General features: G+C 37.0%; 1 protein-coding gene across 1 annotated transcript; it reads left to right on the forward strand.

Annotated features, from left to right (window-relative positions):
* The first annotated feature begins 738 nt into the window (after positions 1-738).
* Positions 739-14,728, forward strand: LOC111550204 (hyaluronidase-4-like). Its single transcript, XM_023223490.1, has 3 exons — positions 739-1,659; positions 6,269-6,358; positions 14,288-14,728. The coding sequence occupies exons 1-3, from the start codon at positions 739-741 to the stop codon at positions 14,726-14,728; spliced, it is 1,452 nt and encodes a 483-aa protein (XP_023079258.1).
* Positions 14,729-15,870: the final 1,142 nt, after the last annotated feature.

The raw sequence follows: 15,870 nt of genomic DNA on the forward strand, positions 1-15,870 counted from the left end.
AGGCTTGTTTATATACCTAAGAGAAGATGATAGCACCAAAATCCATAATCAACAAAGGGTAATTAAATTTCTACTTGTTTTTATTTTATTTCAGCCTATGCTGGTTCCAAGGGTAACTGCTCTCTGTTTTAAAAACAAACATTTGAGGCCAGTGCATTTTAAATTGCATGTACAGTATTACTGTTAGTACAGTTAGTTATTTCTTTTTGTTCTACTTAATATTAGTTAAAATTCCAATATTTGTTAATTTTCAAGTGGACATGTTCTTGGAGTCACTTTGCCAGTAATCAATAAGGAGATATGACAATCCATTCAGACTTTCTTTTCTAGTTGCTCTTACAGCCAGCGAAGGCCTGTCAGTACAAAAAGGTTTGGGTTAGTGTATTCAGAATCGTAGGAAATTAAAACCACAATGGCTAGCAGCTAGAGTTTGCGTAGCTGACGAATGTGTGAAACTTTTTATAGTTTTTATTGACTAGATTTTTTTTTCACATTTCAAGTGAAAAAAAAAGCTTCACTCATCCTCCCTTGTTCAGATGAAACTACATTGGCCTATAATATCCATATATAGACTATAATATCTATATTGGCCTACATATTAATAAACCTGAAAGATGTTTTAAAATATTTGGTCTATTCACTATATACCACAAAACTTAGGGACATTTGACTCCATTATGTATGATATTTTGCTTATTATTTTTAAGGAGACTGCTGTAATGCTGAAAACCTCAAGCCATGTGTAACCCATGGGTGGCGTGGTTAGGAGTGCTGCCACTCCTTATCCTGTTAACTCAGGCAGCCCTCAAACCAGCAATGCCTCCGGTGATAGAGAGCCAGCCTTTTAGCATTTTCTGGGCAGCCCCCACAATGTACTGTATGCCTTTCTTCAACGTGAATATAAATCTTCAAGTATTTAACATTATATCAAATCCTTTAGAGACTCAGAGTGGGTCAAAAATTGCCATAATTTATCCAAATGAATTAGGGTATTACCCTTACTTCTCTCAAGATGGAAAATCCTTTAATGGAGGAATACCGCAGAACGTGAACCTTTCTGAACATCTTAGGAAAGCTGCTGATGACATTGGAGAAGCTGTCCCTTGGTGGAGATCAGAAGGGCTGGTTGTTATTGACTGGGAAAGTTGGAAACCCCAATGGGATAGAAATCGGGGCAGCAGAATAATATATAAAAACCACTCTTTAGCCTTCACTAGAAGCCATCATCCTTACTGGTCGGAAATGAAAGTGGAAACAGTTGCCCGAGAGGAATTTGAAAATGCTGGAAAAAATGTCATGGACATTACTCTCACATTGGCTTTAGAAATGAGACCAAAATGTTTATGGGGCTTTTATCTCTACCCAGACTGCTACAATTATGATTACAGAATAAATCCAGAGACGTACACAGGTAATTGTCCGAATGATGAAATTCTCCGCAATGACCAACTTCTGTGGCTGTGGGAAAAAAGCGCAGCGCTTTATCCTTCAATATATTTGGATAAAATACTGAAGTCAAGCTTAAATGCTTTGAAATTTGTTCATTATCGGGTGACAGAAGCCATGAGGATTGCTGAAATGGCTAGACATGACTATGTTTTGCCAGTTTTTATTTTTTCCAGACCATTTTATTTGCATAGTACTGAAGCTCTGTCACAGGTAAGGAAAAGCAGTCACTCACATTTTTTTAAAAAAATGGAAATTTTGTAGAATAACTGTATAAAACCTCCATATAAGTGTTTTAGGATATTTATTTTCCCTTAGCAATACAATGCTATTCTCTTATTAAGCATGCATATTTCTTCAAATGTCAACTCAGTGCTGAAAAATATCACTGACAATTAGATGTGCACTTAACACTTTTGGATAATGGTTCTTACCAGCTTAGCATTCACAGGAGTTTCCTACAGAACAGATGTTAAACTTGATTTAAATAATGTAACAGAGTAATTTTAACCAGAGAGAAATTTTAGAACTAACTTATTTTTTATTTTGTTTTTAAGAAGGAGTCTGGCTCTGTCGCCCAGGCTGGAGTGCAGTGGCGCGATCTCGGCTCACTGCAAGCTCCGCCTCCTAGATTCAGCCATCCTTCTGCCTCAGCCTCCTGAGTAGCTGGGACTTCAGGCGCCCGCCACCATGCTCGGCTAATTTTTTTTTTTGTATTTTTAGTAGAGACGGGGTTTCACCATATTAGCCAGGATGGTCTCCATCTGCTGATCCCGTGATCTGCCCACCTAGGCCTCCCAAAGTGCGGGGATTACAGGCGTGAGCCACCTACAGCCGGCCTAGAATGAACTTTTTAATATGAAAAGGCAATTTTCCAAACCAAAAACGTACAACATAGAGCTTGGGGTAAATTATTAACCAGCTACATTTCTCATTATATTACATTTGTATGTTTTAATTAGCTAGGCTAACTGAAAAAATTACATAGATTCTCTTGATTTTGTCTTTAAGAGTCTACAGTGCAATCTAGTAGTTATTGTCAAGGCATTAAAACTGGTTTATATAAGGAGACAGATACTGTCTTTAGACTGAACACAAAGCTGGAAGCCTATAGATGTGGGGATGAGCTTGTGTAGAAGATAATAAGTTTGAAGACATGGCAAGTGTTCAAACTTTAACTAGATTGTCACATAGGACATTATCCTAAGCATTCAATCATTGGATGGGTGGCTAGATAAGAAAACCCTCAAATCTCCATCCACACCTGACAGCCAACAATTCTTTATGGCAGTACCTAACACAGAAGCAAAGCTGTTGTATAGACAATACACAGCTTACGTAGACCATTTAGGTTTGAGATAAGGCCATTTAAAACCATTGAAAAGCAGTAGCAATTCTTTCCTAAATATTTCAGAATAAAATCCAAATATTATTAATTAGACTTGACCTTGCAGGATTACTCAGTATCATTCAATAAGTTTAGAAGGAAAAGAATCATAGCATTATGACAAAAAATTGGAAGAATCTCATGGGCGCTTAACCCATCTCCTACCCAAATAAAAACCCTTTCTCATCCTGCCTCTACTTTAACACTTTTTGATGGGGGCACTTCTTACATTAGAAGGAAAACTGCCGTCTGGGGGAAATATTAATTCCTAGAAAGTTTTTGAGTATATTTAATCTACTTTGCCTCCTACTAATTTCATACCACTAGTTCTAATTCTACCTTCTGGTGCAACGTAGAATACATCAAATCCTTCTTTCAAAAGCCAGTTGTCCAGGTATTTTAGGATATCAGTCATGCCTACCAAAGTCTTCTTGCTAAGATATTCCTCAAGTGATGCCAGCTTTCTCAAATCGTTTTACTTTCTTAAATCCTTTTCAGAAAAAACCTGAGTTACATTTATTCATTCAGAAATTCTTGAGTGCCTACATTGTGTCAGGAATTACATGTTATTAGTAATAACAGTAGAAAATAATAATAATTCATGCAGTCAAAGAGTTCACCTTGAGAGAAAACGGGAGAATGAGATGAGCCACATTTTCATAAAAGCTTTTCATTGCTTTCCTATTTTTTGTGCTATTAGGCTTTTTAATCTTTTTATCTTCAATTTTTGTGGGTACATTAGACTTTTAAAAGTAAATTATAGGTTATGTATCACCTCTGAGCTCTACTTTAGAAATCAATAGACTGCATTCTTTACTCACCAAAATATATAGAATCACCTGAGCATTATATTGAATTGTTTTAATGTTTTCCTGTTGCCTTCCATGTATCACATATCAAAAAACAGTATGGGTTTTTCTCACCTTTGGTCTAAGTAACATAACTTTCCAATGCATTTTTTAAAAACCAGTTCTGGTTGGTATTTGCCTTCAGGAGTGTCTCAATTAAAATAAGTGACTACATTTAGGTTTAAGGAATGTGATACTAGTCAGTACAATGGAAGAATGATTTCATTTCTTGTTGTATTACTTAGACAAATTGCAGAACATACATACCAGTATTGCTGAAACCTTTCTACCATGCAGGAAAGCTTACGGTGGCGTGACAATTTACTCATTGCAGTCTGTGAGCACTCCACCTTTGCACTGGATCTCTGACTCTCCATATCTTGCAGGGGAGAAAAGAATGCAGATTGCTCCATCTGTCATCCCCTTTATCTCCCATCTCTCCCTATTTCCTACTTCTTTGCTCTTGGCCTATATTCATTAGCATAACATCCTCAGTTTCTTATCTTGGTGAACTGTAATCTACATAGTCACCCAATTTGAAAGTCACTTGGCTGCCTCCCTTCTCCTCTTTCCATTATCCAATAGGTAACTAAAACTTACCCATCTTTATTTCCAAATAACTCTTCAATCTGTTCCCTCTGCTTTACAAGGACTGACACTGCCTTTGTTGAGGCATCATCATTTCTTACTGAACAATTTCTATCACCTCCTAATTGGTGTTCCTGCCTGTACTATCTTGACTTTCCCCTCCAATGCATTCCTTTCTTTTTTTTGAGATGGAGTCTTGCTCTGTCGCTCAGGCTGGAGTGCAATGGTGCGATCTCGGCTCACTGCAAACTCCGCCTCCCTGGTTCAAGTGATTCTCCTGCCTCAGCCTCCCAAGTAGATGGGATTATAGGCATGTGCCACCACGCTGGCTAATTTTTGTATTTTTAGTAGAGATGGGGTTTCACGATGTTAATCAGGCTGGTCTCGAACTCCTGACCTCAGGTGATCCACCCACCTCAGCCTCCCAAAGTGTTGGGATTACCCACCATGCCTGGCCTCCAATGCATTCTTTATACGCAAAAAGAAAAAAGAATCAAAGTTGCAAATTTGTGTCTTTCCAGCACTAAATTTTTGCATTTGCATTTATTTATTTATTTGAGATGGAGTCTCACCCTGTCACCCAGGCTGGAGTTCAGTGGCAGGATCTTGGCTCACTGCAGCCTCTGCCTCCTGAATTCAAGAGACTCTCCTGCCTCAGCCTCCCAAGTAGCTGGGATTACAGGCAGGCACCACCATGACTGGCTATTTTTTTATTTTTAGTAGAGATAGGGTTTCACCATGTTGGCCAGCCTGGTCTCGAACTACTCACCTCAAGTGATCTGTCTGCCTTGGGCTCCCAAAGTGCTGAGATTACAGGCGTGAGCCACTGCGCCTGGCCAGTTGTCTTAACACTTTAAAACAGCATTTTTATATTTGTATTTGGATTCTGTTTATAAATAGAAATTCATATGTTCTTACGAAATTCTGTACGCTTTACCACAAGGAAGTGCTGGGAGTTCTCTGGATGAACTGTGATTTTGCCTGGATCTGAGTCTCTGCTCTTATTCTTCCTTGTGGATATAAAACTCTGCTCTCTCTAGACTGTCTTGTGAATTCATACTCATTCTCAAGAGTCTACTGATTCTCATTCCCAAGAGTCATCTGAAATTTAACCTGTTCAAGGAAGCCTTCCCAGACTCTTCCATGAAGTATTAAGCACTTCTAATTTATATATGCCTTGTGAGTACTACTACTATAAAAATTATCTTATTATATTATAGTCACTTGTTTATATGTCTGTCTCAACCATTAGACTAAAAAGCATTCCTTCAAGAACAGGAATTGAAATCTATTTCATTTTTATATTCTTAGTGTTTAGAATATTGCCTGGAACATTGCAAATATTTCTCAAGTAAATGTAAGAATCCAAGGCAGTATCACCTTTTCCAATTCTGCTATAGTCTTTTGTTTTATTTTTTTGTATAATAGCTTTATTTAAAAGAAATGCTTTTTTTCTGTGTATTAAAATTTATATTTTAATCAACATATACAATTGTAGTGTGTATTTATCATATACAACATAATGTTTTGAGGTACATATACATTGTAGAATGGTTAAATCTAGCTAATTAACAAATTCATGACCTCACAGCTATTTTTAAGAACACTTAATATCCACTCTCTTAGCATTTTTCAAGAATACAATATATTGTCCTTACCTATAGACACCATGCTATACAATAGATTTCTTGAACTTATTCCTCCTATCTAATTGTAATTATATGTTATTTAACCAACATCTCCTCAATCCCCTCTCCCTCCTAACCACCTCAGCCTCAGGTAATCACCATTCTACTCTCTACTTCCGTGAGATCAACTTTTTCAGATTCTATCTGAGATCATGCAGTATTTACCCTGTGGTATAGTCCTTTGTTTTAGAAACAAAGATATCATTATTAATGTGTTCCTTACCACAGTTGAGGGGTTGAGTCTTATTATTGCATTATCAGTGACAAAATTTGACTTGGTGGAAACTACTCCTGATACCTCTCTTTTCTAGGAGGACTTAGTGCATACAATTGGCGAAAGTGCTGCATTGGGGGCAGCGGGAGTAATATTGTGGGGAGGATATGAATATTCTGCTTCAAAGGTAAGCAATGATTTCTCTGTGAGCAACTTGAATACACTTTTGAGATTGGTTTAAAAAAATTTTTTTTTTCGCATCAGAGTCAAATGGTTGCTGATTATCTGCTTGCTTGACCTTAGTGAAATTCAAAAAGGACAGGGTCTAACATTGAGCACCAACTCCATACCAGCCATTGTTAGTAGAAGGGTAGAAAGAGCGCAATCATTCTAATCAGACAGCTAAGTGAGAAACTGATGTTTATGTCCTAGGGGTGTAATTTTGAGCATGTTAATTAACATTTCTGAGTCTCAGCTTCTCCAACTAAAAAACTAGACTGAAATAAAACCTCCTCTGCAGGATTTTGGTAGATTACGTGGCATAATGCATATGTGACAAACAAAAAATAATAAATTTTAAAAATGAAAAATTATTTCATTTGCACTAAGGAGGGCAGATGCTCCAAAAATGATAAATAATTCTTTCTTCCTTTTTTTTTTTTTTTTTTTGGTAAGGCAGTCTCACTCTGTCATCCAGGCTGGAGTGCAGTCGCGCAATCTCGGCTCACTGCAACCCCTGTCTCCCAGGTACAAGGGATTCTCGTGACTCAGCCTCTTGACTAGCTGGGACTACAGGCATGTGCCACCATGCCTGGCTTATTTTTTGTATTTTTATTAGAGACAGGGTTTCGTTGTGTTGGCCAGGCTGGTCTCAAACTCCTGGCCTCAAGCTATCAGCCCACCTCAGCCTCCTAAAGTCTTGGGATTACAGGCGTGAGCCACTGTACCTAGCCCCAAAATGATTATTTACTTTGCTGATTACCTATTATAGAAATGCATATGGGAGAAAAATCTATTTGTATATAAAGGTTTATTAACAATCTACTCTGTTCTGGCCCTCACCGTGGCCCACACCTGTAATCCCAGCACTTTGGGAGGCCGAGGCGGGTGGATCACCTGAGGTCGGGAGTTTGAAACTAGCCTGACCAACATGGAGAAACCCTGTCTCTATTAAATATACAAAATTAGCTGGGTGTAGTAGGGCATGCCTGTAATCCCAGCTACTCAGGAGGCTGAGGCAGGACAATCGCTTGAACCAGGGAGGCAGAGGTTGCCGTGAGCCGAGATCACACCATTGCATCCCCAGCTTGGGCAACAAGAGTGAAACTCCATGTCAAAAAAAAAAAAAAAAAAATTAACAATCTATTCTGTTCTTTTCTTATAAGAACACTTAATATGAAATCTACTCTCTTAAATTTTGGATTGCTTAATACATTGTTAACTATAGACACTACGTCGTACAGGAGATCTCTCGAACTTATTTATCTAGCGTAACTGAACTAGCATATCCCTAACTTATTTATCTAGCATAACTGAAATGTTGCAACCTTTAAATAACAACTTCCTATTTCTCCCACCCTCAGCCCCTTACAACTATTACCGTATTCTCTGCTTCTACGAGTTTACTATTTTAGATACATCGTAAGTACAATCATGTAGCATTTGTCCTGTGACTGCCTTAGTTCACATAGAATAATGCCCCCCCAGGTTCATCTGGTTGTTATAAATGACATTATTTCCTTCTTTTAAAAGGCTGACTAATATTTCATTGTATGTATATAGTGAATTATCTTTATTCATTTATCTGTCAACAGACACTTGGATTGTTTCCATTTCTTGGCTATTGTGAATAGTGCTGCAATATACATGGGAATGCAGACATCTCTTTGAGATTGCAATTTCACTTCTTTTATATATCCAGAAGTGTATATGCATATATACTGAATCACATAGTAGTTACAGTTGGAATTTTTTGAGGAATTTCCGTACTGTTTTCCATAGCTGTTGTACCATTTAACATTCCCATCATCAGGCTTTGGGGGTTCCCATTTCTCTACAACTTCAACACTTGTTATCTTTCATTTTTTAAATTATACCCATCCTAACAGGTGTGAGGTGACAGCTCATTGTTTTGATTTACATTTCCCCGATAATTAATGATTTTGAGCATCTTTTCATATACATATTCGCCCTTTGTATGTCTTCTTTGGAGAAATGTTTGTTCAGGTCCTTTGCTTAATTTTTGATTGAGTTATTTGGATTTTTTGCTGAGTCATAGAAGTTCCTTATATATTTTGGATATTGACTTCTATCAGATATATGGTTTGGAAATATTTCTACTATTCTATAGGTTATCTCTTCACACTGCTGTTTCTTTTGCTGTGCAAAAGCTTTTCTGTTTGATGCGTCCCATTTGTCCATGTTTGTTTTTGTTGCCTGTCCTTTTGGTGTCATGTCTAAGAAATAATTGCCAAGACCAGTGTCAAGAAGCATTCCCTGTGTGTTTTCTTTTAGGCATTTTAGAGTATTTGGTCTAATGTTAAGTAAGTCTCTAGTCCAGTTTGAATTGACTTTTGTGTGTGGTGTAAGATAGGGATCCAATTTCGTTTCTGGGCATACGGATATCTAGTTTTCCCAGCTCCATCTGTTGAAGAGACTATCCTTTCTCTGTTGTGTCCTTGGCACTCTTGTCAAACATCAGTTGATCATATATGTGTGGATTTACTTCTGGCCTCTCTATTCTGTTCCTGTGACTTGTATATCTTCCTTTATACCAGTAACATAGTGTTTTATTTATTGTAGAATTGTAATGTATTTTTAAATGAGGAAATGTGAAGCCTCCAGTTTTGTTCTTTCTGAAAGTTACTTTGGCTCTTCTGGGTCTTTTGTGGTTCCATATAAAGTTTAGTTTTTTGTTTTCTATTTCTGTAAAAATTGCCATTGGGATTTTGATGGGGATAGCATTGAACCTGCAGATCACTTTGGGCAGTGTGGACATTTTAACAATATTAAGTTTTTCTGTCCATAAACATAGGTTATCTTTTATTTATGTCTACTTTAACACCTTTTATCAATATTATGTAGTTTTCGATGTATAAGTCTTTCACTTTTTTGGTTAAGTTTATTCCTAAGGATTTTATTATTTTTAATGGTATTGTAAATGGAATTGTTTTCTTAGTTTCCTTTTCAGATGGCTCACTATTAATGAATAGAAATTCAATTAATTTGTATATGTTGATTTTGTATACTGCAACCTTACTGAATTTCTTTATTACTTACGACATTTTTTGTAGTTTTTAGGGTTTTCTATGTATAGAATTATATCATCTGCAACAGGGATAATTTTAAATTCAGATTCATTTTTATTTCTTGCCTAATTGCTCTAGCTGGGACTTCTAGTACTATGTTGAATAGAAGTGGTCAGAGTTGGCTGGATGAGATGGCTCATGCCTATAATCCCAGTACTTTGGGAAGCTGAGGCAGGAGGGTTACTTGAGGCCACGAGTTCAAACCCAGCCTGGGCAACATAATGAGACCCTATCTCTACAAAAAGTAAAAAAGGAAAAACCAGCCAGGTGTGTTGGTGTGTGCTTGTAGTCCTAGCTTCTCAGGAGGCTTTACAGCAGGAGAATAACTTGAACCCAGGATTTCAAAGCTGTAATGAACTATGATTGTTCTACTGCACTTCAGCCTGGGTGACAGACTCCATCTCTTAAAGAAAAATAATTAAACTAAAATGAATAAAAGAGAAATGATTAGAGTGAGTATCCTTGTGTTATTTCTGATCTTAGAGAAAAAGCTTTCAACTTTTCCTCATTGACTATGATGTTAGCTATGGGCTTGTCATATATGGCCTTTATATGTTGTGATACATTCTTTCTATAACGATTGTTGTAAGAGTTTTTACTGTGAAGGGGTATTAAATTTTTTAAAAATGCTTTTTCTGCATCTGGTAAGATGATCACATGATTTTTCTTTTTCTTTTTTTTTTTTTTTTTTCTTTTGAGACGGAGTCTCGCTCTGTCGCCCAGGCGGAAGTGCAGTGGCGCGATCTCGGCTCACTGCAAGCTCCGCCTCCCTGGTTTACGCCATTCTCCTGCCTCAGCCTCCCGAGTAGCTGGGACTAAAGGTGCCCGCCATCTCGCCCGGCTAGTTTTTTGTATTTTTTAATAGAGACGGGGTTTCACCGTGTAGGCCAGGATGGTCTCGATCTCCTGACCTCATGATCCACCCGTCTCGGCCTCCCAAAGTGCTGGGATTACAGGCTTGAGCCACCGCGCCCGGCCGATTTTTATTTTTCATTCTGTTTATGTGGTATATCACATTTTTATAAATTATATGTAAAGTTCCTGTCTTTTTTTGACCACATTACATATAAATGGTTTAACAGGTTTCCCCTGATCAAAGCATGTATTTGGGATGGTCTGATTGAATCCAAGCTGTCACATAGACGAAATTTTCTTTTAGATTCCTGATATAAATCTTTAAATACAGATCATCTTTCCTTAGAGCAGCTGAAATAGTCATGGAATCACATCCAAAAGGCTGATAAATCCAACTCTAGAAGCAATAATTAAGGTTGATATAATCAAAACTTTCATAGTAAAATAGAAGAGGAGGTAGTGAGATGGAGAGATAATGGGTTATAAAGAATCTGGCTTTTCCCAAAGAGAGATCTAGCCTTTGTCCTTGGTTTCTGGGTGGTAATCTGGGAGTATCTTTGTTTAGGGTGGATATAATCACATGTAATAGTTTTTTGATGAGGGCTGACTATGCCTCAAGAACCAACCATTTCACAAAGGGTGAAACAATGGGTAGATGCTTCAAGCTATGCATTATCAATGAATTGGAGACTGAGTTCAACCACTTAATCAATCAATCAATCATGACTCTTCCTTTTTTGATTAGTTAGGCTTGTCAGATATGAATGTTTGGTTTTCTTTTTTTGAAGACCTACTCTTTATCAATTCAATTTTCTAATTCATAAATTTATACTTTTAACTTTATTATTTCTTTTCATGAGATTGCTTTCTAAAAAATTATTTTTCTAACTTCTTGAATTGAATGGTTGTTTAATTTATTATTTTATTCCTCTATGTTAAATAATCAAAGCTGTTGCAATGAAAAGTGTTATTTTTGCATCTAGTATTAGCATGCTTTAAAATGTTAGGACATTTCATTCAGATCGAAAGACAGAGTAGAAGATAAACTTCCACAAAAAGGTGCACATTTCTTTGGATAAAGATTTAAAATTAGAAGCTAATTTTAGAAATTTAGTGAATGCTCCAGATACACTGAAAGTCAAGAAAGTTTGCCATAATAGGTAGAATATCACTTGCTGGGTTCTAGGAAATTGGTGACCAGCTTCTGATAATGAGACAGAGATAGGAAATGCACTGATTCAATGAAGCAGGTAGCCACTAAGGTGGAGCTTCTAAGAGTGGAAAAGTGACTGAGAAGATGCAGAGAGTTGGGGGAACAGGAAGCATAGAAAAAAGCTTAAGTGGAAAGCGTGCCACTCAGCACCCCATCAGCTACTAGTGCACCCTGCTGTGTAGCTGACTGGGAGTCCAGGTGAAAGCCAATGCCAAAATGCCTTGTTTCTGCTTTGATAATTGGATCGCCCAGTAAACAAATGCACTTATGACTAGGCATTGACATTGAAAATTACTTTGGATGTATTAACACATTTTAACATGTAGTATTCCAGTTGTTTTTATTTTTCTAATTAATTTGAAATTGTAATTTAAAAAATTTCCTTTTGGACCAAATTGCTACTTGGGAGGGTATTTTTAATCTGTAAAAAACTAGGATTTTTGTGTCTACTTTTATTGTTGATTCCTATTTTACTTAATTATAGAGAGAAACATATGTATGCTTACTGTATTTAGAACAGATTGTGTGAGACTAGATGGGAGGCAATCATCCGGGTGAGAGCTATTAGTGACCTGAAACAGAATGGTGGCAAGGGTTGAATTCTAGATATATTTTGAAGGTAGACTGAAAAGGACTTGCTGATGGATTAACTGTAAGGGGGGAAAGGAGTGATGAATAACTCCAAGGTGTTGCTCCTGAGGCACTGGAAAGAGGAAGTTGGCTTATGCTGAGATGGGGAACTTTGGGAAGAGGGTCAGTAGATTATGTTGGAGTACGTTAAGTTTGAAATGCTTGTAAGACATCCAGGTAGAGATGTCAAGTAAATAGGTTGGTATATAATCAATTCAGGGATAAGGTCTGGGCGATACACATTTGGGGACTGTATTTAAAATAATGAGATGGGATGAGTTTATTCAGTGAAATAGTACAGCTATAGAAGAGAAGAGGTCTAAGATTTAAGCCGGGGCACTCCAGTATTAAATGTAGGAAAGATGAACAGGAGTCAGTAAAGAAGACTGAGAAGGAACATCTAGTGAGGTTGGGGACAAAACAGGGATGTGATGTTCTGGAAGCTAAGTGAAGAAGGTATTTCAAGGAGGACGGCTGTGACAGAACAGGGAATGCCCAAGTTGAAGTTGATTATATTTGCCAGTGTTCTATGTTGTCTTCATTTGACTCCTCCCGACCTTTGTCTTTCTTGGTTGCTTTTTTGTCCTTCCTCTTTTTTCCTTCCCAGCCGTCCTTTTCCCTTCTTTCCTTTGCTTCAATTGTTTACCTGTTTTGTTTTACTGTGTCTTTCTTAGAAACCTCCTCAGATGCCTCAGACAAAGAGTCTTGTCCTGACTAAAAACAGTGTGTGTTTCTAAATATAGTATGAGACTGCCCCAGATTGAATGTGTCTGTGACAAATAACATTGCTTACATGATATTCAGAATTTACTATTGCCAAAGTGCTGGCCTTGTTCAACTACCTGTCAATTAAGAGCTTTATTCTGCCTTATGACTTTCAATTTGAATGTCCCAAATCTTTACCAGATGGAGTCACAGTTCTGGGGCCTCCTCTCACTGAGAAAATATCCCACTGTTCTAAGCTTAATTGGTTTTTAATTATGCATTAGTTTAAATATTGATAAAATAAATAATTAAATGCTAATAGAAAACTCAATTTATGTTACTAATTAATTTACTAGAATTTTTCCATGGTCCTACCTGTGTGCATCAAGGCAGACGTTTATCAAGATTTCAGCCAGGCTCTTCTGGGTTAGCTGATAATCTCATTTCAATTAGGTTTGCCCATCCTAACTGCACAATATGATCATTAATGTACAGAAAGTGTCCTAAAGTTAAAGCCCAATGCTATGGACACATCAATGAAACACCCAGTGGTAGACTTGTGGGAAACATTCTTACCTACTATCATTGGACCCTATATACAATGTACAAGTAATACTAGCATTTCGTGTAAATAATGATCTTTTGTATTCTACCTCCTAAAAACTGACTGATGGACAAGTAAAGTATGTTATATTTATATTATGAAATACTGAACAGCAATTAAAATGAAAAAATGCTACATGTATCAACATAAAAAATGGAAAATGTTAAGTTCAAAAAGTGAGTTGCAAAAATATCCTACATGATATATGTATGTAAATGATTAAAAAGCACAAAATAATACCCCCTCTTGTTCATAATTACACACACACACACACACACACACACACACACACACACAACCCTAGTAAAGTTATAAAAATGTGGATGAGAACTCATCAACTTTAGGAGAATTGTTATCTCATCAGAGGTAGAGAGAAGAATAGGATGACTTGGTAGTTTTTGAAAAATCTGACCTAATGTTAAAATATATTGAGTATCAGCATTGAAAATGTTTCACAAGTAAAGTTAAATTTTAACAAGCCATTCCCATATTAATGATATCTTTTAAAAGTATTACTACAAATATATCTTTACATCAAGAACCAGTCTCTACTGGGACATTGTGAGATCATCTTCACCTGGAAATGATATGAATTTGGTTGGTTCATAGTCTTCCCAATTAAAGGCATGGCTCATACTCAAATGACCCTATAAAGGCTTAGTCCCTCCTTTAAATAGTTAATCCACAGAAATGCTCTTCCTCTTCAGCCTTACCAAATACAAAACTTCAGGCATTAATACTGCCTGGATAATGGAATCACACTTTGAGAGTGCTTTAAGTCGATTTCTGTTTTTCCTACAGGAGAACTGCTTATCTATGCAACAATCTATCCGAGGGCCTTTGGGCCGTTATGCTGTGAATGTGACCTCTGCAGCCAAGCTCTGCAGTCAGAGTCTATGTAACAATCATGGAAGATGTATTCGAAAAATACCTGAGTCCTCCTTCTATCTGCATATGCCTGAAAGCAGTGGTAAGAAATATGTTCTAAACAAGAGTTTCAGATTCATCATTTCTGAACACAATAAACAGAAGACAGTAAGAGACATGAAGAATGGATTTGTGTGTCACTGCTATTATGGCTGGCATGGACCATCTTGTCAGGATCACTCTTCAGATCTCCTAAGAGAGATGAATAAGGTTCCTACTGTTAACTTCAATTTATTAGTTTTTCTCAGTATGGCTTTTCCTGTGATTCTGCTAAAAAATTTTTTAGCCCTTACTACAATGCCAATTTTTCCCTGAAATACTAAACAGTAGCAAGTGTTGATTTTTTTCAACCTCAAGCCTCTCCCAAAATATGTATTGACTTTAAAGTAAAAAATAAAAATAAAAAAGGTAGTCATTGATGCCATTCATTGATACAGCAATTATTTACTGGGTGTTTACCTCATGCAAGGCAATAGGGAAAAGAAAGTGAATATACCTGCTCTTGGGGAGTTTAAATACTTGTGGGAAAATGAACAATGATAAATAAGCAATAAACAAGTCTGGACAACATAGCAATATCCCATTTCTACAAAAAATGTAAAAAATAGCTGAGTGTGGTGGTGTAGACTGTAGTCCCAGCTACTTTGCAGGCTGAAGTGGGAGGATCATTGAGCCCAGGAGTTCAAAGCTGTGGGAAACTATGATTGTGTGACTGCACTCTAGTCTGAGTGACAAAGTGAGACTCTGTCTCAAAAAAATTTTTTTTTTAACCCAATACACTAACAAACACACATATATTTGGTGGTTGCAAGTGCTCTGGAGAATAATAATGAGGGGTAAAAGGATTAGGGAGTTTGAGGGAACACTGGAAATATAAGAGAGTCAAAGCCTCTCTGATGAGATGTCTTGAAGGCAGGAGCAGTCACAAATATGTCCTGGGAAATACATTCTCGGAATAGGGAATAGCAAATGCAAAAGCAAATTGCTGTTTACGCTCCAGTAATTGGGGATCCCTAAATATTATAAGTGATCACAGGATGCTAAGTTATGTGGGTGAAAGCGAATCTATATGAATGCTGTAGGGGTTCAACTTTACCCAAGTATCACCAGCACCCTTGGAAATTCATTTAGCAATCATCAATATCAGAAGATAAATTGTATTAGACTCCCATAAAATAGAATTTATATGAGAAATCCTTTTATGTGATGCTTGTTGGTCTGTATCTAAGTACTGTATCTAAGTAGTTCATCAGTTTTCAATGCATGTAGTTCACGTGGTCACTTAACTGATCTGGTTGTAATCCAGATCATCTTCTATCATAAAGACTCAAAAGATACTATAATGTCCCCAATGCTATTTCTCCCCTTGGTTCAGGGAAGACATTTCCCAGTCTGAGGCCTTCCAAATATTGCACATCCACATATATTTCATGCTGGCATACATATAGAGTTTTGAT

This window comes from Piliocolobus tephrosceles, chromosome 8 (genome assembly GCF_002776525.5).
Source record: "Piliocolobus tephrosceles isolate RC106 chromosome 8, ASM277652v3, whole genome shotgun sequence".
NCBI lineage: Eukaryota > Metazoa > Chordata > Mammalia > Primates > Cercopithecidae > Piliocolobus > Piliocolobus tephrosceles.